The following is a 24,624-nucleotide window of genomic DNA, read 5'->3' on the forward strand; positions in this document are numbered from 1 at the left end:
CCAACAAAGCAACAACCTCATCCACAACCCATGCTACAAGTCTTCTCAAAAACTTTGGGTGAACCTTGTGCAGGATACTGGTTCAGGCTACACAAACTCACCAGATACTTAGGAAATTGACTCTTGTGACAGTTTCCTTCCTATGTTACGCTGAAGGAAATGGACGTGATTCAGACGCACGTTGATTGCTGAGAGAGTGCCAGTGGGGGAATGTGAGGTGCATGTTGTGAAAAGGTGGTTATGGAATGATAGAGGAGTGGGCGGAGAGTGAGGGGAGTTATGGGTGTAATCAGGAGTTTGCTGCTATTTTCCTTTAATTACTTCCAATGACAGTCCATAAAGGAAGTGTGTGAGCGGGGTATATAGGTTGGATGTTGATTAATTTGACTGCTTGCTGACGAATTGTGCTTCAAAACTAGAATCCTGTAATAAACAATCAAGCTTAACACTAAAGAGAACAACTGAATAGCTTCAGAATGTTTAGGGTTTATACCATGGTTTTTCTACAGCATCTTTAATATCAAAAACATGTTACTATGACAAAGTATCTGCTTACATTTCTATATCAACTTGTCACATTCTCCTGATGGCAATCACCTTGAAGATTCCAGAGCCGCCTTTGCTTATAACCCACTCTCCTCCTTCCGACGAATTGTACCTGGCTCCAACACACTGAAACATGTTCAGCCTCTTCCTGTCACTTGGAATAATAGAAACACTGCAACCTGTTAGATTTAAAACAACCATCTGTAACTCATTCAATCCTCCCTAACTTACGGCTCCTCCAGTCTGAGAAGCATGACTGAGTGCTGCATTCCTTTGATTTTAAATTCCTTGTGTCCCCACCCCACCTCAATATTAGTGACAGAACTTTCAACTTTCTTTGCCTTTGATTTTCTTTTTCTACTGTGCCTCCACATCTCTACCATTCCGGTAATTTTCACAAAAGCTATGCATGTGTCCAACCTATCAGTGAATCTGTCTCCTCCTGCTTCCTGCTAAACACGTTCAGTTTCATTCATAATTTATTCATGACAGCAAGATGTGGTCAACTTCTGGGCAAAGGTTACCATTGACTTGTTGCTTAACTGGACCAGCCTTATTCATAACCTCTGATATGATGCCGGTAGTTAGAGCTGAATGCCTTGTTTAGTAAGTGGGTTGGTCTTGATCTTTGTAGTCAAACAATCTTGTGATGTCTATCAGTGCATTGTGAATTAAGTCTGGTTTCTCCACGTTGCCTTAATGACTACAGCCCAGTAGTTCTGATATCCATAATCATGAAGTGCTTCAAGAGGCTGATCATGGCCCACATCAACTCATGTATCCCAGCCGATTGCGATTCCCTATAATTTGCCTATCAATGTAACAGGTCCACAGTGGACATCATTTCCCTAGCTCTGCACTCATCCCTGGGGAACATCTGGGCGACAAATACACCTACAACCAACTCCTGCTCATTGACTTCAGCTCCACATTCAACACCATTATCCTCTCCAGATTGATCTCAAAAGCCGGAGACATTGGTCTTGGCTCTGCCCTCTGCAACTGGATCCTCAGCTTTCTGACCTACAGACAGCAATCCATGAAGAAAGACAACTGCAACTCCTCCACAATAACACTAAACATTGGAGCGCCCCCCCAGAGATGAATGCTCAGACCCCTACTGCACTCCTTGTATACTCACGACTATGTTGCCGAATTCCAAATGAATGCCATCAACAAGTTTGTTGGTGATATCACCATGGTAGGATGGACCTCTAACAATGAGTCAAAATACAGAAAGGAGTTAGAGGGCTTGGTGACGTGGTTCAGTGAAAGCAACCTCTCTCTGTCAGCAAAACCGAAGAACTGATCATTGACTTCAGAAAGAAAGGAGGTGAACATGCTCCCATCTACCTCAATGGAGCTGAGGCTGAGGTTGAGGAGTTGAGCATCAAGTTCCTAAGAGTGACGATAACTGACAACCTGTTCTGGACTTCCCATGTAGCTGCTATGGTCAAGAAGACACAACAATGCTGCTTCTTCCTCAGGCAATGTCACATGTCAATAAGGTCCCTCACCAACTTCTACAGATGCACTACTGAAAGCAGACAAAGCGGGTTGCCATGGGTACCCGCATGGGCCCAAGCTATGCCTGCCTCTTTGTAGGTTACGTGGAACAGTCCCTCTTCTGCACCTACACAGGCTCCAAACCCCACCTCTTCCTCCGTTACATTGATGATTGTATCGGCACCGCCTCTTGCTCCCCAGAGGAGCTCAAACAGTTCATCCACTTCACCAACACCTTCCACCCCAACCTCAAGTTCACCTGGGCCATCTCCAACACATCCCTCACCTTCCTGGACCTCTCAGTCTCCATTTCAGGTAACCAGCTAGAAACTGATGTCCATTTCAAGCCCACTGACTCCCACAGCTACGGAGAATACACCTCCTCGCACCCACCCTCCTGCAAAAATTCCATCCCCATTCCCAATTCCTCCGCCTCCGCCGCATCTGCTCCCAAGATGAGTCATTCCACTGCCGCACATCCCAGATGTCCACGTTCTTCCAGGACCGCAACTTCCCCCCACAGTGGTCGAGAACGCCCTTGACTGCATCTCCCGTATTTTCCGCAACACATCCCTCACACCCCGCCCCCGCCACAACCACCCAAAGAGGATCCCCCTCGTTCTCACATACCACCCCACCAACCTCCTGATACAATGCATCATCCTCCGACACTTCTGCCATCTACAATCTGACCCCACCACCCAAGCCATGTTTCCATCCCCACCCTTCTCTGCCTTCCGGAGAGACCACTCTCTCCGCGACTCCCTTGTCCGCTCCACACTCCCCTCCAACCCCACCACACCTGGCACCTTCCCCTGCAACTGCAGGAAGTGCTACACTTGCCCCCACACCACCTCCCTCACCCCTATCCCAGGCCCCAAGATAACCTTCCATATCAAGCAGATGTTCACCTGCACATCTGCCAATGTGGTACATTGTATCCATTGTACCCGGTGTGACTTCCTCTACATTGGGGAAACCAAGCGGAGGCTTGGGGACCGCTTTGCAGAACACCTCCACTCGGTTCGCAACAAACAACTGCACCTCCCAGTCGCAAACCATTTTAACTCGCCCTCCCATTCCTCAGGCGACATGTCCATCATGGGCCTGCTGCAATGCCACAATGATGCCACCCAAAGGTTGCAGGAACAGCAAGTCATATTCCGCTTGGGAACCCTGCAGCCCAATGGTGTCAATGGGAACTTCACAAGCTTCAAAATCTTCCCTTCCCCCACCGCATCCCAAAACCAGCTCAGTTCTTCCCCTCCCCCCACTGCATCACAAAACCATCCCAGCCTGTCTCTGCTTCCCTAACCTGTTCTCCCTCTCACCCATCCCTTCCTCCCACCTCAAGCCGCACCTCCATTTCCTACCTACCACCTCATCCCACCTCTTTGACCTGTCCGTCTTCCTTGGACTGACCTATCCCCTCCCTACCTCCCCACCTATACTCTCCGGTCTACCTATCTTCTTTTCTCTCCATCTTTGGTCCGCCTCCCCCTCTCTCCCTATTTATTCCAGTCCCCTCTCCCCATTCCCCTCTCTGATGAAGGGTGTAGGCCCGAAACGTCAGTTTTTGTGCTCCTGAGATGCTGCTTGGTCAGCTGTGTTCATCCAGCTCCACACTTTGTTATCTTTTAGTGAAGGAGGTGTTTGGTATGCTTGCTTTTATTGGTGAGTGCATTGAGTATAGTTGTTTTGAGGTCATGTTGTAGCTCTACAGGACATTAATTAGACCACTTTTGGATTACGGTGTGAAATTTTGTTCTCCCTGCTATAGGAAGTATATTGTGAAATTTGAAATGGTTCACAAAAGATTTACAAGAATGTTGCCAGGGTTGGAGGCTTCGAGGTAAAGAGAGAGGCTGAATAAGCTGGGGCTATTTTCCCTAGAGCGTCAGAGCCTGAGGGATGACCTTATAGAAGTTTATAAAATCTGTGGGACATTCATAGGGTGAATAGACAAGGTCTTTCCCCAGGGTCAGGGAGTCCAAAACGAGAGAGCATAAGTTTAAGGTGAGAGGGGAAAGATTTAAAAGGGACCTAAGAGGTAACATTTTCATGCAGGGGTGGTGTGTGTAAGGAATGAGCCGCCACAGGAAGTGGTGGAAGCTGGTACAATTACATAATTTCAAAGGCACCTGGATGTGCATATGAATAGGAAGGGTTTAGTGGGATATGGGCCAAATGCTGGCAAATGGGACAAGATTAATTTAGGATATCTGATCAGCACAGATGAGATAGACCAAAGGGTCTGTTTCCATGCTGTACATCTCTATGACTCTAATTCAAACTCTGATCACTCAGTGACAGACTGACTGACTCCTCCACAAGGCCCCAGCTTCCGTTCAACATCTACCATCAGCTTGGCCATAAGGTCTTCTCCAGCCTTGCTGGAACCAATTCCCAGGTACTGACCTTGTTAATATCCAACTTATGCTATGTGTTTAAACATAATGCACTTGTCAGATGACAAAATGGCTGCAAATCTTTTTGACGAGGAACCGACCTGTAATTAACTTCCAGGCCTGGCCTCCTGAATAAACAAAAGCTCTTTTGGTCTGATTTCCTTTTAACATAAGCTGTTACCAACAGTCCAAAAATCACTTTTACCTCACAGTTTCCTGTTTACAGCTCTGAACCAAAATTGATAGAATAAAATATAAATAACAAAAAATCAGCAAGGGTTCTGACATTTTGAAATTCTTATCCAAGGACAAGGATCTGAGACAAGGAAGTGTAAATTGTCTCAGAGATGAAAATCGAAAAGTCAACATGTGATTTGATTTATTTATTGCTGTGTGTCCCTAAATACAGTGAAAAGCTTTGTTTATAAGTAGTACAGGCAGGTCACAGTAAGAAAAAAAAACTTAGGCAGATGCATACAGGTTATGTCGCACAGGGTGTTTGGGGGCAAGATCAACATTATTTGAAGTTAGAGAGTTCATTCATCAGTCTAATAACAGCAGGGAAGAAGCTATTCATGAACCTGTTGCTGCATGTGTTTAAGCTTCTATCTTCTGTCAGATGGAAGTGGTTGTGGGAGAGCATTATCAGGGTGCGTTGGTTCTTTGATGATTTTGGCAGCTGTTCCATGGCAACAAGCAATATAGAGTGCATGGATAAAAGACTGGCTTCCATGAGGGTCTGGGCTGTGCACACAACCTTCTTATGGTGCTGGGCAGAGCAGTCGCCATACCAGGCTGTCGTGCACGTGGACAGTATGCTTTCAGTAGTGCATCTGTAGAGGTTGGTGAGGGACCTTATTGACATGTGACATTGCCTGAGGAAGAAGAAGCATTGTTGTGTCTTCTTGACCATAGCAGCTACATGGGAAGTCCAGAACAGGTTGTCAGTTATCGTCACTCTTAGGAACTTGATGCTCAACTCCTCAACCTCAGCCTCAGCTCCGTTGAGGTAGATGGGAGCATGTTCACCTCCTTTCTTTCTGAAGTCAATGATCAGTTCTTCGGTTTTGCTGACATTGAGAGAGGTTGCTTTCACTGAACCACGTCACCAAGCCCTCTAACTCCTTTCTGTATTTTGACTCATTGTTAGAGGTCCGTCCTACCATGGTGATATCACCAGCAAACTTGTTGATGGCATTCATTTGGAATTCGGCAACATAGTCGTGAGTATACAAGGAATGCAGTAGGGGTCTGAGCATGCATCTCTGGGGGGCTCCAGTGTTTAGTGTTATTGTGGAGGAGTTGCAGTTGTCTTTCTTCATGGATTGCTGTCTGTAGGTCAGGAAGCTGAGGATCCAGTTGCAGAGGGCAGAGCCAAGACCAATGTCTCCGGCTTTTGAGATCAATCTGGAGAGGATAATGGTGTTGAATGTGGAGCTGAAGTCAATGAGCAGGAGTTGGTTGTTAGGTGTATTTGTCGCCCAGATGTTCCCCAGGGATGAGTGCAGAGCTAGGGAAATGATGTCCACTGTGGACTTGTTACATTGATAGGCAAATTATAGGGAATCGCAATAGGCTGGGATACATGAGTTGATGTGGGCCATGATCAGCCTCTTGAAGCACTTCATGATTATGGATATCAGAGCTACTGGGCTGTAGTCATTAAGGCAACATGGAGAAACCAGACTTAATTCACAATGCACTGCTAGATATCACAAGATTGTTTGACTACAAAGATCAAGACCAACCCACTTACTAAACAAGGCATTCAGCTCTAACTACCGGCATCATATCAGAGGTTATGAATAAGGCTGGTCCAGTTAAGCAACAAGTCAATGGTAACCTTTGCCCAGAAGTTGACCACATCTTGCTGTCATGAATAAATTATGAATGAAACTGAACGCGTTTAGCAGGAAGCAGGAGGAGACAGATTCACTGATAGGTTGGACACATGCATAGCTTTTGTGAAAATTACCGGAATGGTAGAGATGTGGAGGCACAGTAGAAAAAGAAAATCAAAGGCAAAGAAAGTTGAAAGTTCTGTCACTAATATTGAGGTGGGGTGGGGACACAAGGAATTTAAAATCAAAGGAATGCAGCACTCAGTCATGCTTCTCAGACTGGAGGAGCCGTAAGTTAGGGAGGATTGAATGAGTTACAGATGGTTGTTTTAAATCTAACAGGTTGCAGTGTTTCTATTATTCCAAGTGACAGGAAGAGGCTGAACATGTTTCAGTGTGTTGGAGCCAGGTACAATTCGTCGGAAGGAGGAGAGTGGGTTATAAGCAAAGGCGGCTCTGGAATCTTCAAGGTGATTGCCATCAGGAGAATGTGACAAGTTGATATAGAAATGTAAGCAGATACTTTGTCATAGTAACATGTTTTTGATATTAAAGATGCTGTAGAAAAACCATGGTATAAACCCTAAACATTCTGAAGCTATTCAGTTGTTCTCTTTAGTGTTAAGCTTGATTGTTTATTACAGGATTCTAGTTTTGAAGCACAATTCGTCAGCAAGCAGTCAAATTAATCAACATCCAACCTATATACCCCGCTCACACACTTCCTTTACGGACTGTCGTTGGAAGTAATTAAAGACAAAGATCTGTTTGTTCAGCAATGCTGCCCAGAACCCTAGCTGAGTTTTGGAATTTTTTTTTGGGAAGATAAAGGATCTGGCTGTTGATGGTACAGCATGGAGATTTGAAAGTGCTGTGCCTAACCTCCCATGATCTGCTCTTGGAAGCTCAGAGAATAGCATACTAAAAGTATTACTGCCTTTTTCTGACTGAATTGAAAAGGCAATCCTCATTGATACCTTTAGAAAATCAACCAAGAAACCATCATCTATGCCTGTGGAACAAGACATTGTGAAAACCATTTAAGTAATCTGTCTAGTTTTATTATTTTGTTTTATTTATCTCTTAATTGTGTTTGTCTATCTTATGAGTGAATGGGGCTAAGAGCAAAAGTTATTGGGTTTAAAGCATGGATCAGCTAGATTACTTTGTCATTTAATTTTTGCCCTGTCAAAGTTATTATATTGTTAATACATTGCTAAGTCTTTTATTTACGAAACAATCCCATGTCTGGAATTAATTATTTGCAGAGTCTGGTTATTTAATAGTCGATTAGAAACCACTGGAGTCAATTTTGTGCATCTTTCAAGCTTTTAATTTTACTATGTTGTGAATACAGAGGTAGAGAGGCTGATTTAGTTCAACTGTCAGTCTCAGTGTCATAACGAAACCACAAAAAAAAGTAATTGAGACAAAAAGATCATATTAAATGGTTTATTCAACAGTTCACGGTATTGCAATTAAACTATTCCTTTAATTCAGAGGTTTGACTTTCATTTGCAATCCAACACATTGCAGAATACAACTCAGTTTCAAATATCCTGATCAGTTTTGCCTCAGTGAGTAAACCTTGGTAAGAATTATTGGACCAGTGTAACTTGTTGATGTAGATAGTAGGAACTGCCGATGCTGGAGAATCTGAGATAACACAATACAGATCTGGATGAACACAGCAGGCCAAACAGCATCACAGGAGCATCTTTCCTGCTCCTCTGTGTTCATCCCGCTCTATAACTTATTGATGTGCCAGTTAGAATCTTATGTCACTTGAGGAATTGCAGTTTACCAATGCACAAATTTTATCATATTTAGGGGCAGTGCTGGATAATAATATTTCTGGGCTAATTCACAGATGTTGAAGATTGTAGCACAGATCTACTTTGATGGAAAGATCTCTATATGTGGTCTGTGACTGACTGCTCTGTCCTTTGCCTGGCCTCCAGTCTGTGAATTTGATTGAATGAGTGTTTATGGGAAGTCCTCCCCAGCACATGCTATAAAATGAATCAGACGGAGTTATTCTGACTTCTGCATTGCTTGTATCAAGGAACTTTTAAAATCTAGCAAATTAAAAGTAAAATATGGGACAGATACTGGAAGTCTGAAATTTTAAAATAAGTAAATGACGGAAATACTTAGGTCAGGCAGTAACAGCGTTTTTCTCTCCCGAGTTAATATTTCAGATTGGTCTTTTGTCAGAAGTCCACACACATAACATGTTTATCTAATTTAGTTCAACGATTTGCTCTATCATTTATTTTCATCCTCTGCGAAAGTGTCTGGTTGTACTTTGCAACTCAGAGCAGCATGAGTAATGCGCGAATGAGCATGAATATATGTGAATCGTAGACCAGACGTGCTTCCCATCATTGTTTGGGGAAAACATAGATATAACTCATGGAAGGATCACAGACAAACCCACTTCCCAACATAGTACGAAAGAGTCACAGAACAGGCCCACGTCCCACCATAGTGTGGTGGAATCACAAACACAGACTCCATCACCTGGTAACTTTTTGTTTCTTTTAAACGAATACATGACCTAAATGGTATACACAGAATGTTTCAAATGTAATACAAAAGATGCGGTAACTTCTTCAACCAGAGGAGAAACTTTTCAAACGGATGGAACTTAGATCAGAATACAGCAAATTGTATACAATTGTTTTAAAACATTTTATAAGTAGTGAGGAACTTGCATTGTTACACAGTATTGACGATAACTGGTGTCAGGTACTCTGAATGCCTGATGCCAAAGGAGAATGCTGGGGCTACATTGCGATTTACTACAACCTGTGTGAGAGTCAGAGAGGCATTGCTATCAATTTCAGGCATGGAAAAGTAGCATTTCACATTCATTGTGCTATTCTGGATCTTTGAAAAAACTAAAACTAATTAACACAAAACAATTTATTTTATGCAAATGTTCACAGTTTATAAATTGAATTAGAATAACTGTCCCACAAGCATCTGAAATCACGTTAGTAAATTAGATAGAATTTACAACACAGCAACAGGCTGACTGTCAAATTGGTCCCTGCTAGCGTACCTGTTTTGTACATGTCTGCCCTTAATTATTTAGAAATGCAGAGTTTATTTGGTAAGTAGCCTGTTTAGGGCAGTAGTTCGTGCACATTTCCAAATATTACTCTCCCTTCAGGCTCTTAACATTGTCCAGATTTCAGTCCTCATGGTGAAAAATATATTTTTCCTCGGGTCTGCGTGGATTTCCTCCGGGTGCTCTGGTTTCTTCCCACAGTCCAAAAATGTGCAGGTTAGGTGCATTGACTATGCTAAATCACCTGTAGTGTCCAGGGTATGTAAATTAGGTGGATTAGACATGGAAAATGCTGGGTTACAGGAAGAGGGTGGGGGAACGGGTCTGGGTGGGATGCTCTTTGGAGGGGCAGTGTGCACTTGTTGGGCTGAATGGCCCGTTTCCACACTGTAGGAATTCTATGATTCTATGAAATGAGAAATATAAATAGCAGATTGGTATATTGAAAAGATCACGGTGAACCAATCACTTCTGATCAGATTTGAGTGTTCGAGTGCAAAGAAGACGCTTAAGACCATCATTTCTGACCAAATTTAACCTCATTTCTGAAGAGAATTTTAAGAACTAATTTCTGTTGCAGACTCCTCAACTGTCCACTTCAGAGCAATAAAACTATACCTAAAGCCTTGGGAGAAGGAACAGGATCACAGATGTATACAATTAATACTGTAGTTAAACAGTTTTAATCAAATCTTGGGGAAAGTGAGTCCAAAAGCAGAGATGTTTTCTGTATCTTGTATTCTATTGTCTGATTCTGAAGTTTATAAATTTGATTTAATTTGTAAATTATTTGTTATAATTTTGTTCTGTTTTGGTCTTTTTTCCTTACACTAATTGAATAGTTTGAAAATAAACTGAGAATTCACATAATTTCAGTATGCCATTTACCGCCATTGAGGGTTACGCAGGATTCCCTCAGCTGTATGATTGTACACTTGGTTATTTATAAAGTATGTTCTAAGTGAAACTAAGCACACCATTACAGTCGGGGGCAGTTACAACAAGAGAGCATTACATTGAATACTTGAAGCGTCCTTCACAAATAACAGCATATTTCAGTGCTTCCGTTGAGGATTTACACTTTCAATCATTTGCTTTAAAGACATAAGTGGCATGAATGTTGGAGAATCTGCTTCTAGCTGAACCTGAAGACTCTTTTCCTTAACATTGTATAAGGAGATTAAGGAATGCCCAACAGTATCTACTCTAATGCTGTTTGTCTATCTACATTTGCACCTTATTTTAAGAAATTACTCTTTATTTTATTTTCCTCAAATTGGTGCAGAATGAATGAGGCAGATTCTCTAAGGTCTATGTGAACTGAACATTGTACGGTTAAAAAGAGAATAATTTGCATCAGAAAATTGATTGTTTCTATTAATTATAGAACTTATTTAAAATATCCAAGGCCGTTAGCACTTCTCACTAGTTCTACATTTTAATTATTACAGCTAATTGTTGTTTTCTTCTCACAACTGAATTGAAGCCCAAGTGAGACAGTGTAATAAATGGACGTGGCCTTGAACTCATTGCCATCGATAATTAATAATAACTTGCATTGATATAGCTTCTTTAACATAGTGAAATTTCTCAAGATGTTTCATTGGTCTGATCTTAATGAGAGCTTGGCACTGAGAAACTCAAGGAGATATTAGGATAGGTGTCATCCAAGAGATAGATTTTGAAGAGTGATTTGAAAGAAAGGGAGAGAATTCCAGAGCTAATGGTCCTAGATGAAGGTACAGCCACCAACAGTAGACAGATTGAAATTGGGGATGTGGCAGAGGCCAGAATTGGAGGAGTACAGATTCAGAGAAGTGAAAACAGGCCCTTTGGCCCAACAAGTCCACACTGACACTCAGAGCATTCCACCCAGACCCATCCCCCTATAACCCACCTAAGTTACACATCCCTGAACACCACAGGCAATTTAGCATGGCCAACCTACTTAACCTGCACATCTTTGGATTGCAGGAGAAAACAAGAACATCGCCGGAGGAAACCCACACAGACACAGGGAGAATGTACAAATTTCACACAGACAGTCGCCTGAGGGTGGAATCGAACCTGGATCCAGGGCACTGTGAGGCAGCAGTGCTAACTACTGAGCTTAGTTAGTTGGGAGTATTGAGATTACAGGGATAGGAAAGGAAACAGACATGGAGGGCTTTGACATCAAGAACGATAATTTTAAAGTTGAGGCATTGCTTGATTAATGTTGGTCAAAAAATGCAGGGGTAATAGGCGAAAAGGATGTGGTGTAAGATAGGTAGCAGTTTTGGATAAACATGGCAATCTCACTGGACGCATAAGACAATTCTGAGAGATTCATATTTATTACCTTCTCTGGACTGTGACTCCCAGGCCCTGGTTTCCTTGTTGCATCACTGGGCAGCTGGTTCCTGCCAATTATGCTGTACTGAGGTGGTTTGTGTTTGTACATACTGGGATCAGTGACTTTATATGCACCAGGTCCTGGAGTCTGAGGAAGAAAAAAATCAAAATAAAAAGTCCTGTGATCTCATTCTCTATGTTAAACATGTACTCCTGACACACAATGGGGAACGGTGTGTACCAAATACAAAATGCACCTCATCAACATTCCTTCAGCAGCCTAACCTTAATAGTGTTATCTATTACCTAGAAGAGCAAAGACAGGGGACACCTAGGAACACCACAACCTGCAAGTTTCCTTCCAAACTACATGCTTTCTGACTTCGGAATATATTGCCATTCGTTCACTGTTGCTAGGTCAAAATTCTGGAACTCTTTCCCTAATAACATTGTGTACCTACGCTGCATGGACTATAGCTGTTCAAAAGATGAATTCCTATTAACATCTCCGGGGTAATTAGAGATGGATAATAAAGAATGACCTTATCAGTGACACTCAATTCAATGAATAAGTAACAAAAAAATTCTCAATCAAGAAATAAAGTTCAATCTTTGTTGAATTGTTAACCATAAAATTCAACAATCAATTCCAAAAATTGCACCTTCTGTCTTTTAACTTGCTAGCTGTGAGGAGTACTCATAATTCTCATACAGAAGGCTGTCTTCAATAAGAACTGATAGACAGCCTACCCACATAGCACATGGCACAATTTTCCCCAATTATCAATCTAGAACTTTGAAAAGTGAATTACTGTCAGTGGTCGCTAAGTGATACCACTCTTATGAGCATAAAAAGGGGCTGGAGTAGACCATTTGGACCCATGACTTTGCTCCACCATTCAATACAATCATAGCTAATCTTTGGCTTCAGTTTCACCTTCCTGCCTGCTCAAAAGTAGTTTGATTCTCAGAGATCAGAAATCTGTTTATTTCCGCTTTAACCATATCGGACAATGTAGCATCCACAACCCACTGAGGTGCAGAATTCTGAAGATTAGTAACACTTCGAAGAAATTTCTTCTCATCTCATTCTTAAATAATCAATCCGTTATCCCAAAATTTTCCCTCTGAGCTAGATTCCCCGGAGCAGGGGAAACAACTGCTCAGTGTGTGCCCTGGTAAGTCTTGATAAACTCCTGAATATTTCAGTGAGATCATCTCTTTTCTTCCCTAAATACTATTTCCCTTTCACCGATGCTGCTTGAATGTGTAATGATTTTCTAAATGCCCTATTATCAACTCCTTAATAATGACTTCTAGCATTTTCCAAATGGCAGATATAAGATTTAACTAGCCTATGGTTTCCCAATTTCTATCTCTGTCCTTTTGTAACAATGGCATTATTTTGCTGTTTTCTAAATTCTGGGACCTTTACAGAATCCAGGCAGTATTCAAAGATAACAATCAATGCATCCACTGTCTCTTCAGGCCCTAACTTTAAGATTCTAGGATGCAGGTCATTGTATCCAGGGTACCTGTCAGCTTTCAGTCCCACTAGTACTCCTAGTACATTTTCTCCCCTGATGATAATTGTTTAAGATCCTCCCTTCTGTCGCTTAATATATCACTTTCTTAGGATACTTTCCTTTTGTTTTACTCTGAAGATGAATACAAAAGACCTGTTCAAAATTTCTGCTATTTCCTTGCTGTCAGTATTAATTCCCCAAGTTAGCCATTAAGGGACCCATGCTTACTTAAGCTACTCCTTTTGTTTTCTAATACTTCAATCAGGTTTTACTATCTTTTCAAATCTCTTCATAGATTTTCCTCAACTGCCAATTTCTCTGTATTTTTTACTTTATTACTGGTTTCTGAGATTTTCCAATTTTCTGGACCTACGACTAACATTTGTAGCATTTTACATCGTATCTTTCAGTACGATATCATAATTAATGTCTTAGTTAGCCAAGGATGATGTGCCCTTCCCATAGGTCCTCTCTTTCCAAAGGGAATTTATCTTTGTTGAGAGTTATGAAATATCTCCTAGCTTTTAAGCTTTTACTTTCCATTCCATATTATCTAACACTATTGTCCTTATTTCAGTTAAAGGCACTAGCTTCAGACTCAAATTTTTCAGCTTCAAACTTAATACAAAATGTGAGGATTACTCTTACCCAGAAAATCATTTATAATTTGGTCATAAAACCTGTCTCAGTATTAGCATGAATACAATTGTCCTATGACTCCACATCTTCTGACCTCAAGCACATCATTTCCGATGTGGAACTTCATTGCACTGTCAGTTTCCATACTTCAGATGAGGTTTTAAGGTCTGCCCTCTTGGGTAGACAAAACAGAACAAGGATGCTCCTGCCAGTGTCTCAGTATTTATCCCTTAACCAAACTTCACTAAACCAGATTATTTTATCTCATTGCTATTTGTGAGATCTAACTATGTGAAAAATGGTTACAATTGTATCAGAGATAATGGGAACTGCAGATGCCGGAGAATCCGAGATAACAAAGTGTGGAGCTGGATGAACACAGCAGGCCAAGCAGCATCTTAGGAGCACAAAAGTGTTGTGTTTCCTTTATTACAAGAGTGAATTTTTGTTCTCTCAGCTGGAACTTGAACCTTTGGATTCAGGCATAAGGCTTGTCAACATAAAGCTTCCACTCCATTTCGTATTCTTATGGTTGGGTTAGTAAGGGGGTGTTCAGTCTAACCTTATAGAAATGTTCTAATCTCTGCAAGTGACCAGCAGTCACTACTTTGGCATTTGATGTCATTTCCGTGAAAGATGCTTTTTGACCTGAGGAATTGTTTTACATTGTCACATTTCCTGGTTAGGTTAGTGCACCAAAATCAAGTCCCAATATCTTATTAGTCATGACAAATATGAAATATAATAAACTTAATATCAAGATTGGCCAATGTCTGACTGCCGCCACTAAGATAAAGTAAACTCCCACCAAGTTCCATCAGTGAACAAGAAAGCCAGCAACTTATCTATTACACAAACAGCCCTTAATATATTTAGGAATATTGTGGGTAGAAAATATAGGCAAAAAAATGCACAAAGTCGTTAGATCAAAAGTCCAATCAGAATGAGGAAATGAGGTTACTTTTATTTTGTCATTGTTGTTTTGATTTTTGGTAATGATATCATGTTATTGACTGCAACAGTGGTGATCCTCAATTTGGTAGCTCGTCAGTTGGAACTAGGTATTGGCTTGGATTAGAAGTTTCATTTCTTTCTTCAGTCTTTGAGTGTTATTACTTTTCCAATTAAAAAAGGGGAAAGGATCTGGCTAGCTTACAGGCTTCTTGCAGGTCTGTCCCAACTGATCTCTCTCCTTTCAGTTCAGTGATGAACTTTGCCTAAAATAATCCAAACTTTGTTGCTGGGTAGTTACTCTCATTTTAATTTCCCAAAAGACACCTCGTGTGAATACGAAATATAAAATTCAGTTCCAAAAAATGAAAACACATAATTCCATATTACCTACAAGCTGTATCAAAAACAACTGGTTTATTCTTTGTAACAAATCTATCCAAACTTCAATTTTCTCCAAATTATAATTCAAAATAAAATATCTGTATGCTCTGGTTTTTTGTTCAGATTGTATAAATCTTTTGCTTTTTACCTGAAGATTTCCATGGAGAAGAACAATATGGGGTGTAGCAGTTCCAGAAAAAAGATCTTCAGCACTTTCTAAATGTTAATTATGGATGGGCAATACAGGATAGCTTTCCACAGAACCCCCATAGTATGAAAACAGGCCATTTGACCCAATGGGTCCACACTGACCTTTTGAACAGCATCCCACCAGACCCAACCAATAGGCCCTTTCCCTATAACCCTGCATTTCCCATGGCCAACCCATTTATACCCCTGAACACTATGGGTAATTTAGCTCAGCTAATCCACCGACCCTGCTCATCTTTGGACTTTGGGCAGAAATGGGAGCAACCGGTAGAAACCCATGCAGACACGGGGGAAATGTGCAAATTCCAAACAGGCAGTCGCCCAAGGGTGGAATCAAAACCAGGTCCTTGGCGCTGTGAGACAGCAGCAGTGCTAACCACTGAGCCATCATGCCACTATTGTTTTTGTTATTGACACTCACATCCCAGGAATATAGGAGACCACTGTGACTATCCACGAACTCTCAGATGAGTCTGAATGGATCTGTGTGTTGCTATATGCTTTGGGCTTTGTGGAGCTGAGATTACTGCTCAAATGCAAGTTGCTCACACCAAATGCTAAGTGATATTACTGAAGTGAAAGACATGTTTGGAACCAGCTGTGGATAGATGTTACCTTCTGGAAGTCCTCATGGAAACTGCCAACTTTACTCCGTCCACTAAGGGAGAAATTGGCGGAAGACGATTTGCTTACAATGTTCGGGCCTAGTACAGAAGGTAGTAAGTAGGCTGCAGGACCTGGAACAAGAATCAAGACCCTTTTCATTAATGGATTTGTTCCACAGAATGAATTGAAACAAGAAATTCTGTAACAATATGATGAAATTCAATGAAATTGATCAGCAAATTAGTTAATTTTCCTGGTGAATTTATCCAAACAACCAATCACTCGATTGCTGCAAAATGCTGAGCCATTGAATGACCAGGCTTAGTTCGCTAACGGTGAACAAGACAAGAAAAGTGACAAACACCTGGTGACTGGTCAGTCCTGAAACCTTTTGTCCTCCCAGCGATGGAAAATGAAGGAGCTGCACTGAAGGTTGACTTCCCAGCCTTCTCTGGGGAGTAGGTACCTGCATGGAAATCAGACATGTCAACACCTGACAAATCATTGTGTTCATTTAGCAAATGCAACCCCCTAAGCCAAGCAATAGCCTTCTTATTTGCTAATGCAGCAACATATTCATATTCATATCCATATTCATGGGGAGGCAAATGGCCTAGTGGTATTATTGCTGGACTGTTAATCCAGAGACCCAGCTAATGTTCTGGGAACCTGGGTTCAATTCCCATCATGGCAGGTGGTGGAATTTGAATTCAATAAATATCTGGAATTAAGAGTCTAATGATGACCATGAATCCATTGTTGGTTGTTGGAAAAACCCATCCGGTTCACTAATGGCCTTTAGGGAAGGAACCTGCCATCCTTACCTGGTCTGGCCTACATGAGAGTCCAGACAGCAATGTGGTTGGTTCTTAACTGCCCTGTGAGCAATTAGGGATGCGCAATAAATGCTGCCAAGCCAGCGACGCCCTCATCCCATGAATGAGTAAAGGAAAAAAAACTCTCTAACCAAGTGTCAGGGTTACCTGGACCTGGGGTCTGGAATGGATTGTTGTCCTTTGGTCGACCGTAGAGGGAATAGGCTGGAGCCCCATCCTTTCCTGTCCTAGTGAGCAGCGATGGGATGAGGTAGGCTGGACCTGGTGAGCTGTCCACGGTGAATCTGGCGTGAGGTACTCCAAAGCTGTATGCTGGAGACTTGTATTTTGTAGTGTCATGCTGGGAATAACCTGGACAGGTAAGTGTTATTACTATCAGACTGATTGGTAGGAGTAGAGAGACAGGATGAAGATTGAGAGTTTGAGTGAAGAGGCAGTGGGTCAGAGTGAAGAACAATGAGATGTGGGGAAAGGGTGCACAATACAATGAACAAATTGGCTGAAGGGGACTGGAGACCCTTTGTTCTATCCGCGGTGCGTCATTGATTGGATTTTTTACAGTGCTACGGACCGATGCCAATGCCTACACATCCCTCACACCCCGCCCCCGCCACAACCGCCAAAAGAGGATCCCCCTCGTTCTCACACACCACCCCACCAACCTCCGGATACAACGCATCATCCTCCGACACTTCCGCCATCTACAATCTGACCCCACCACCCAAGACATTTTTCCATCCCCATCCCTGTCTGCTTTCCGGAGAGACCACTCTCTCCGTGACTCCCTTGTTCTCTCCACACTGCCCTCCAATCCCACCACACCCGGCACCTTCCCCTGCAACCGCAGGAAATGCTACACTTGCCCCCACACCTCCTCCCTCACTCCCATCCCAGGCCCCAAGATGACATTCCACATGAAGCAGAGGTTCACCTGCACATCTGCCAATATGGTATACTGCATCCACTGTACCCGGTGTGGCTTCCTCTACATTGGGGAAACCAAGCGGAGGCTTGGGGACCGCTTTGCAGAACACCTCCGCTCAGTTCGCAACAAACAACTGCACCTCCCAGTCGCAAACCATTTCCACTCCCCCTCCCATTCTCCTGATGACATGTCCATCATGGGCCTCCTGCAGTGCCACAATGATGCCACCCGAAGGTTGCAGGAACAGCAACTCATATTCCGCCTGGGAACCCTGCAGCCTAATGGTATCAATGTGGACTTCACCAGTTTCAAAATCTCCCCTTCCCCCACGGCATCCCTAAACCAGCCCAGTTCGTCCCCTCCCCCCACTGCACCACACAACCAGCTCAGCTCTTCCCCTCCACCCACTGCATCCCAAAACCAGTCCAACCTGTCTCTGCCTCCCTAACCTGTTCTTCCTCTCACCCATCCCTTCCTCCCACCCCAAGCCGCACCCCCATCTACCTACTAACCTCATCCCACCTCCTTGACCTGTCTATCTTCCCTGGACTGACCTATCCCCTCCCTACCTCACCACCTATACTCTCTCCACCTATCTTCTTTTCTCTCCATCTTCGGTCCACCTCCCCCTCTCTCTCTATTTATTCCAGAACCCTCATCCCATCCCCCTCTCTGATGAAGGGTCTAGACCCGAAACGTCAGCTTTTGTGCTCCTGAGATGCTGCTTGGCCTGCTGTGTTCATCCAGCCTCACATTTTATTACCAATGCCTAGTGATTGTGTTCCCTTGCCAAACCTCAACTTTGATGAAATTCACCAAGCTATTGCACAAACTGAGAACAGTAAGGCTCCTAATGCAGGTGATATCTCAGCAGGGGTATTGAGGCTTGGCAGAGATTCAGTTGTGCACTGTCTATTTTTACTCTTCTTGCCACGTTGGCATGAAGTGAGGCTCTCAGAAGGCCTAAAGAATGCCAAGATTCTCTCAATATTCAAAAAGAAAAAAGGAATAAATGTGATACCTACAGAGGCATAGCTCTACTCTCCACCACAAGCGAAATCCTTGCCAGAGTATCATTGGGCTGCCTACTTCCACTGGCAGAAGCCTTTCTGGCAGAATACCAGTGTGGTTTCAGAGCATCACAAAGCATTTCAGGTCTGACCTTTACCATTCAGCAGATCAAAGAGAAATGTTGTGAGTAAAACCTTGCTCTCTAAATGACCTTCATCGATCTAGTGAAAGCTGTTGACTCAGCCAAACAGGAAACTCTCTGGAAGATCCTGGGCAATGTTGCATGTCTGCAGAAAGACATTGAGGTTAGATAGCTTCTCATGACAAAATGACTGTCGCTATTCTCTGTAATGGACTAGAGCCAGATTCCTTTCCTGTCAGAACTGATGTCAAACAATAATGTGTACTTGGTGCTGCCCCTTTTTAAATGACCACCCTCAACAGCAAAGGGTTCAGAAAATATTTCGAAGGATGTTACCAGGTTTGAAGGCTTTGAGCTATAGGGAGAGGCTGAATAGGCTGGGGCTATTTTCCCTGAAGCATCAGAGGCTGAGGGGTGACCATGTAGAAGTTTACGAAACCATAAGGGGAATGGATAGGATAAATCTTCAAGGTCTTTTCCCAAGGGTGGGGGAGTCAAAAGCTGGAGGGCATTGGTTTAAGGTGAGAGGGGAAAGATTTAAAAGGGACCTTAGGGCAACTGTTTCACAAAGGAGGGTCATGTGTGTATGGAATGAGCTGCCAGAGAAGTGGTGGAGGCTGGTACAATTACAGCATTTAAAAGGCATCTGGATGTGTATATGAATAGGAATGGTTTCGAGGGATATGGGCCAAATGCTGGTAAACGGGACAAGATTTATCTAGAATATCTGGTTGGCATCAATGAGTTGGACCAAAGCGTCTGTTTCCATGCTGTACATCTCTATGACTCACAGCCAAGTAACTGCCATACAAGTTAGGAGCAGTGGTAAGTATTTTTGAGCCCGATCTGTTATTCTTTAAGATTATGATGATCTGATTGTGGCCTAAATTCTACATTCCTGCTTACCCTGATGACCCTGATGACTCCATTCCTGTTGCAATGAACAACATTTCAGTTGCCTTCCTAATCACAACTTATCTTCCCGCTAACTGCATGTGATTCATACCAGAACACCAAAATCCTTCTGTACCTCAGAGTTCTGTAAACTCTCTCTCCATTTAAATCATTTTCAGCTTTTCTGTTTCTCTTGCCAAAGTGGGTAAGTTCATATTTTTCTATATTATACTCCATCTGCCAAATTTTGAACTCTCTCCCTAGCCTATCTCTACGCCTTTGCAAAAACTGAAAGAACTGCCTGACTAATGTTAATTGTGGCAGATGGGAAAATCCTCAATGATGTCCTTCCATTAGCCCATGCGGTTGCATAGTCTGGATTTGAGCACAGCATTGAGACATTGTCTCCATTTCAGCAACTCTGCTTATGGAATAATGCAGCATTAACAGAGGCTATTCTGCCCATTGCACCTGTTCTGTGTCTTTGAAAGAGCTCTCCAATCAGTGTCATAAACCCCAACCTCCCCTTCCCACCACCACTCACTCTTTCCCCATAGTAATGTACATCTTTTTTCCTTTTCAATTATTTAAGCGTGTAGGCTGTGAGCCCCGGAAGACTGTGTGAGGAATCCCAAGTGCAGGAGCGGTGTGAGGGGGACCAATCCTGAAGAAGGGTCTAGGCCCGAAACGTCAGCTTTCCTGCTCCAATGATGCTGCTTGGCCTGCTGTGTTCATCCAGCTCCACACCTTGTTATCTCTGGTAAAGCATGACATCTTATTGCTGCTGAGTGCCGGTGAGGGGCGGGTTGGAGGCTAGTGTGATGTGGGGCAGTTGTTGGTTTTGGGTCTGGTGCCACGTGCTGAACTGTTCGGTACTCTTACCAGACTGTCATGTAAATCCTTACCTTTTAATCCTCTTGTATAACAACATTTTTTTCACTTGGTAAGATTTGTACCAAGGCACTTATACCTAAAATGGTGCTATTAAAAGGCAACCCTTGTAAAAACTTTTCACTGTACTTCTGTACTGGGGTACGAGTGACAATAAAGGATATTCTGTTCTATTTTATTCAAACCAATTTCCCTTTCTTAATTACAACTGAGTCCACTGGCCTTTCAGGCAGTACATTTCAGATCATAACAATCGACTGTGTAAAAATATTTCTCCTCATTTCCCCGATGGTCTCTGTACCAATTATGTTAAACCTGTGTCCTCTGATTACCGACCCTCCTGCCACTGGAAACAGTTTCTCTCAATCAATTCTGTAGACAATTAGGAAGTGTTTCAAATCTATTCAAGAAGTGGTTTTAGCTGATGGAGGTCAATTGGCTTAAATAACGTTCGGAGGTAAACACTGTAACTGCATCACGTTCAGATCCATAAATCTATCCCATGAGGATGTGTGAGCACCATATTAAATGTGTGCTTTTGTCCGCATTCTGAGCTCTCTGAGGGCTGATTAGTAACTGTTTACAGAAAGACACGGCCGTCGCTCGGTAACAGACAAAAACCCTCACAAGTGTCTGCAGTAATTCTCTCCTTGACTCCTCACATCTCTTCCCTGCACCCTGCTCCCTCACTTGCGGTCTTTGCCTTTTTCACTGTCAGAAGTACCTTGTTGATAGTTTTCGTTCAGTCTGTTAATTTCTAAACGTTTGAAGTAAGACTTGTTGATGTTAGTCCAGTCCTGATTTATAGCGGTGCTTACTGATTTGTATCAATTCCCAATTTCTTGGAGTTTCTAACCTGATCTTGCAACCACAGTATGTCCATAGCTGGTTCAGTGTCTGGTCAATTTATACACCCAAGATATTGATCCTTTTGGAAATGTTATGAGGTGACCAGGAGCTTGATCAAAGCATCTTAAATGAATGAAGACGGAATTATTTGGAGAGAAGGACAAATCATATATTTTGGTTTCTGCTTTTCTTGCGTTTTCCCATCTAATAGTAACTACACTTTGGGACTTGCTGGAGAATGGAATAAAGGGCATGTGCTTTCACCCGTTTATAAAGGATGAGCGATACTGATCCACCTTGACCTTTAGCTGTGGTCTGTCCCCAGATCAACCCATACAGCCAGAGACATGCGCCAGTAAAATGCTTATTTCCATTAAAAAAACTTATAATTACCAGTTCAGCTCTTCTTTCCTTCCTGAGAACTTCAACTCAGGTCTGAGCTTTCGGATTTGATTGCTTTCAGTCTACCTGTTCCAGAAACGTCATGACACCTCTTGGGACAAGTATGAATTGAACCTCCCGAACCGTCTAGGCCAGGGGTAGGGATATTACCATTGTACCGTATTATTATGCCTATATTATTGTAGCTTCTGGAATGGGTGTTTTAAATGCCAGCGCACAGAGAAATCTGGCTGTTTTCACTCTTCCTCCTGTAGCGCCTGGTCTCTGCTGAGATGTCAATTTTCTGAAAGCGGGGCGGGGGAGCACTGCAGCCTGCACATATATACTGAGCGCTTGGGCGGGGGGAGGGCGTTGTGTATGTTAGCACCTACCTATTGAACTGGGGAGTCCATACTTAGGACCGGGACTGCTGTACAAAGCTGCAATCGGTCCTCTAGGCCGGTGCGGTCTCCAGTTTCCCACCCACTGGGAACTCATGTCGGCGTTTAAGCTGACAGCACCTTCCGGAGAGAAAGTCTTTCATCACTACTTCAACAAAGACACCATTTCTTTCACCTAGTTTGTAGCGCAGTGCAAAGAAAGGCGCACGACAGAGAATTAACACGTCTTTCAATGTTCTATCGTTTCAATAACCGGTATTTCAGGGGCAGTGGGTCGAAGAGAGGTGCAGTGGGTTTGGAGGGAGGGGCAGTGGGTTTGAGGAGAGTGTGCAGTGGGTTTGAGGAGAGGCAGTGGGTTTGGGGAGGGGGGAATGGGTTTGAGTGAATGGGTCAGTGGGTTTGAGGAGAGAAGGCAGTGGGTTGAAGGGAGAGGCAGTGGGTTGAGGGGAGAGGCAGTGGGTTTGGGGAGAGGCAGTGGGGTGAGGGGAGAGGCAGTGGGTTTGGGGAGGAGGCAGTGGGTTTGGGTTGAGGCAGTGGGTTTGGGGAGAGGCAGTGGCTGTGGGGAGAGACAGTAGGTTTGGGGAGGAGGCAGTGGGTTTGGGGAGAGGCAGTGGGTTGAGGGGAGAGGCAGTGGGTTTGGGGAGGAGGCAGTGGGTTTGGGGTGAGGCAGTGGGTTTGGGGAGAGGCAGTGGCTGTGGGGAGAGGCAGTGGGTTTGGGGAGGAGGCAGTGGGTTTGGAGACAGTCAGTGGGTTTGGGGAGAGGCAGTGGGTTGAGGGGAGAGGCAGTGGGTTTGGAGACAGTCAGTGGGTTTGGGGAGAGGCAGTGAGTTTGGGGAGGAGGCAGTGGGTTTGGAGAGAGGCAGTGGGTTTGGGGAGGAGGCAGTGGGTTTGGGGAGAGGCAGTGGGTTGAGGGGAGGAGGCAGTGGGTTTGGGGAGAGGCAGTGGGTTTGGGGAGAGGCAGTGGGTTGATGGGAGAGGCAGTGGCTGTGGGGAGAGGCAGTGGGTTTGGGGAGGAGGCAGTGGGTTTGGAGAGAGGCAGTGGGTTGAGGGGAGAGGCAGTGGGTTTGGGGAGGAGGCAGTGGGTTGAGGGGAGAGGCAGTGGGTTTGGAGACAGTCAGTGGGTTTGGGGAGAGGCAGTGGGTTTGGGGAGGAGGCAGTGGGTTTGGAGAGAGGCAGTGGGTTTGGGGAGGAGGCAGTGGGTTTGGGGAGAGGCAGTGGGTTGAGGGGAGGAGACAGTGGGTTTGGGGAGAGGCAGTGGGTTGAGGGGAGAGGCAGTGGGTTTGGGGAGAGGCAGTGGTTTGAGGGGAGAGGCAGTTGGTTTGAGGGGAGAGGCAGTGGGTTTGGAGACAGTCAGTGGGTTTGGGGAGAGGCAGTGGGTTTGAGCTATTTACTGACCCTCTGTGGTCGCAGCGTCCCAGACGCGGAGCCGTGTGCCGAGGAGGTTCACTCGTTGTCTTTGAGTTTAGATTGAATCCAACAAACAAACTCTGCCCTGATCCTCCCATCTCCATGGATACTGTACACAATCCCCATAGCAATCCGCTCCAGTGCGGGATATAGACAGTCCCAGCAGTTCGGTCCAGTCTCCGCCATTTACTGGGAGTTTATGTGGTTCCCTAAAATAATTCCACATTGAGCTGGATCGGCAGCGGCCCCCTGGAATTAGTGGGATCCCTGCCAGGGAATGGATTCACTGCGGAATTAGTTACTCTGGCTCCGTACCATGTCCTAGAGATACTCCAGGCCAGTGCTATTTCTGAGAATTAATGCAGATCAGATTTGCCCCCCTTCTCCCAGAGAGACTCCAGATCAGAATTTGCCCCTCATTCTCCCAGAGAGACTCCAGATCAGATTTGTCCCCCCCTTCCCCCAGAGAGACTCCGGATCAGATTTGTTCGCCCCTTCCCCCAGAGAGACTCCGGATCAGATTTGCTCACTGGAGAGACTCCATTCTCGCTGCTGGTTTGTAAAAACTGGAGGGCATCACATCTAAATTATTCATCTCTGCTTGCGTCCTCATGTTATTAAAAGGCTTCGGACATTCCAAAAAAGAGAGTTTTAATTTTCTTTTCACTTGCTACTCTTTACCCACTATTGCACTATTAATGTTAAACTCGATCTTAGCCTCTTGCGTGGGAACGTGGCACTTGGAAGTAGGAGGAGGAGGACATTTGACGTCTTGCTATTCAATAAGATCATGACTAATTTGATGATATTCCTGCCGAGCCCTGAGAATCTGTCACTACCCTTGCTTATCAAAAATCTAT

The 24,624-nt window shown here is 43.8% G+C and overlaps 1 protein-coding gene across 1 annotated transcript; it reads right to left on the reverse strand.

The window, feature by feature from the left end:
* Positions 1-7,739: 7,739 nt before the first annotated feature.
* LOC125459167 (outer dense fiber protein 3-like) lies at positions 7,740-23,830 on the reverse strand. Its single transcript, XM_048545195.2, has 7 exons — positions 23,753-23,830; positions 22,349-22,477; positions 17,011-17,214; positions 16,392-16,493; positions 16,037-16,158; positions 11,719-11,859; positions 7,740-9,112 (listed from the first exon to the last, which is right to left on the reverse strand). The coding sequence occupies exons 2-7, from the start codon at positions 22,452-22,454 to the stop codon at positions 9,023-9,025; spliced, it is 765 nt and encodes a 254-aa protein (XP_048401152.1). The 5' UTR covers positions 22,455-22,477; positions 23,753-23,830; the 3' UTR covers positions 7,740-9,022.
* Positions 23,831-24,624: the final 794 nt, after the last annotated feature.

Source organism: Stegostoma tigrinum, chromosome 17 (genome assembly GCF_030684315.1).
Source record: "Stegostoma tigrinum isolate sSteTig4 chromosome 17, sSteTig4.hap1, whole genome shotgun sequence".
Classification (NCBI taxonomy): Eukaryota; Metazoa; Chordata; class Chondrichthyes; order Orectolobiformes; family Stegostomatidae; genus Stegostoma; species Stegostoma tigrinum.

Bases quoted from the DNA above. Each gene is read 5' to 3' on its own strand.
- LOC125459167 (XM_048545195.2), bottom strand. From the start codon at position 22,454: ATGAGTTCCCAGTGGGTGGGAAACTGGAGACCGCACCGGCCTAGAGGA. The intron at 16,159-16,391 runs GTGTTTGTCACT...TTCTTGTTCCAG, and splicing joins CAGGACTGACCAGTCACCAG to GTCCTGCAGCCTACTTACTA. The intron at 9,113-11,718 runs GTAATAAATATG...ACTCTCACACAG, and splicing joins GGAGTCACAGTCCAGAGAAG to GTTGTAGTAAATCGCAATGT.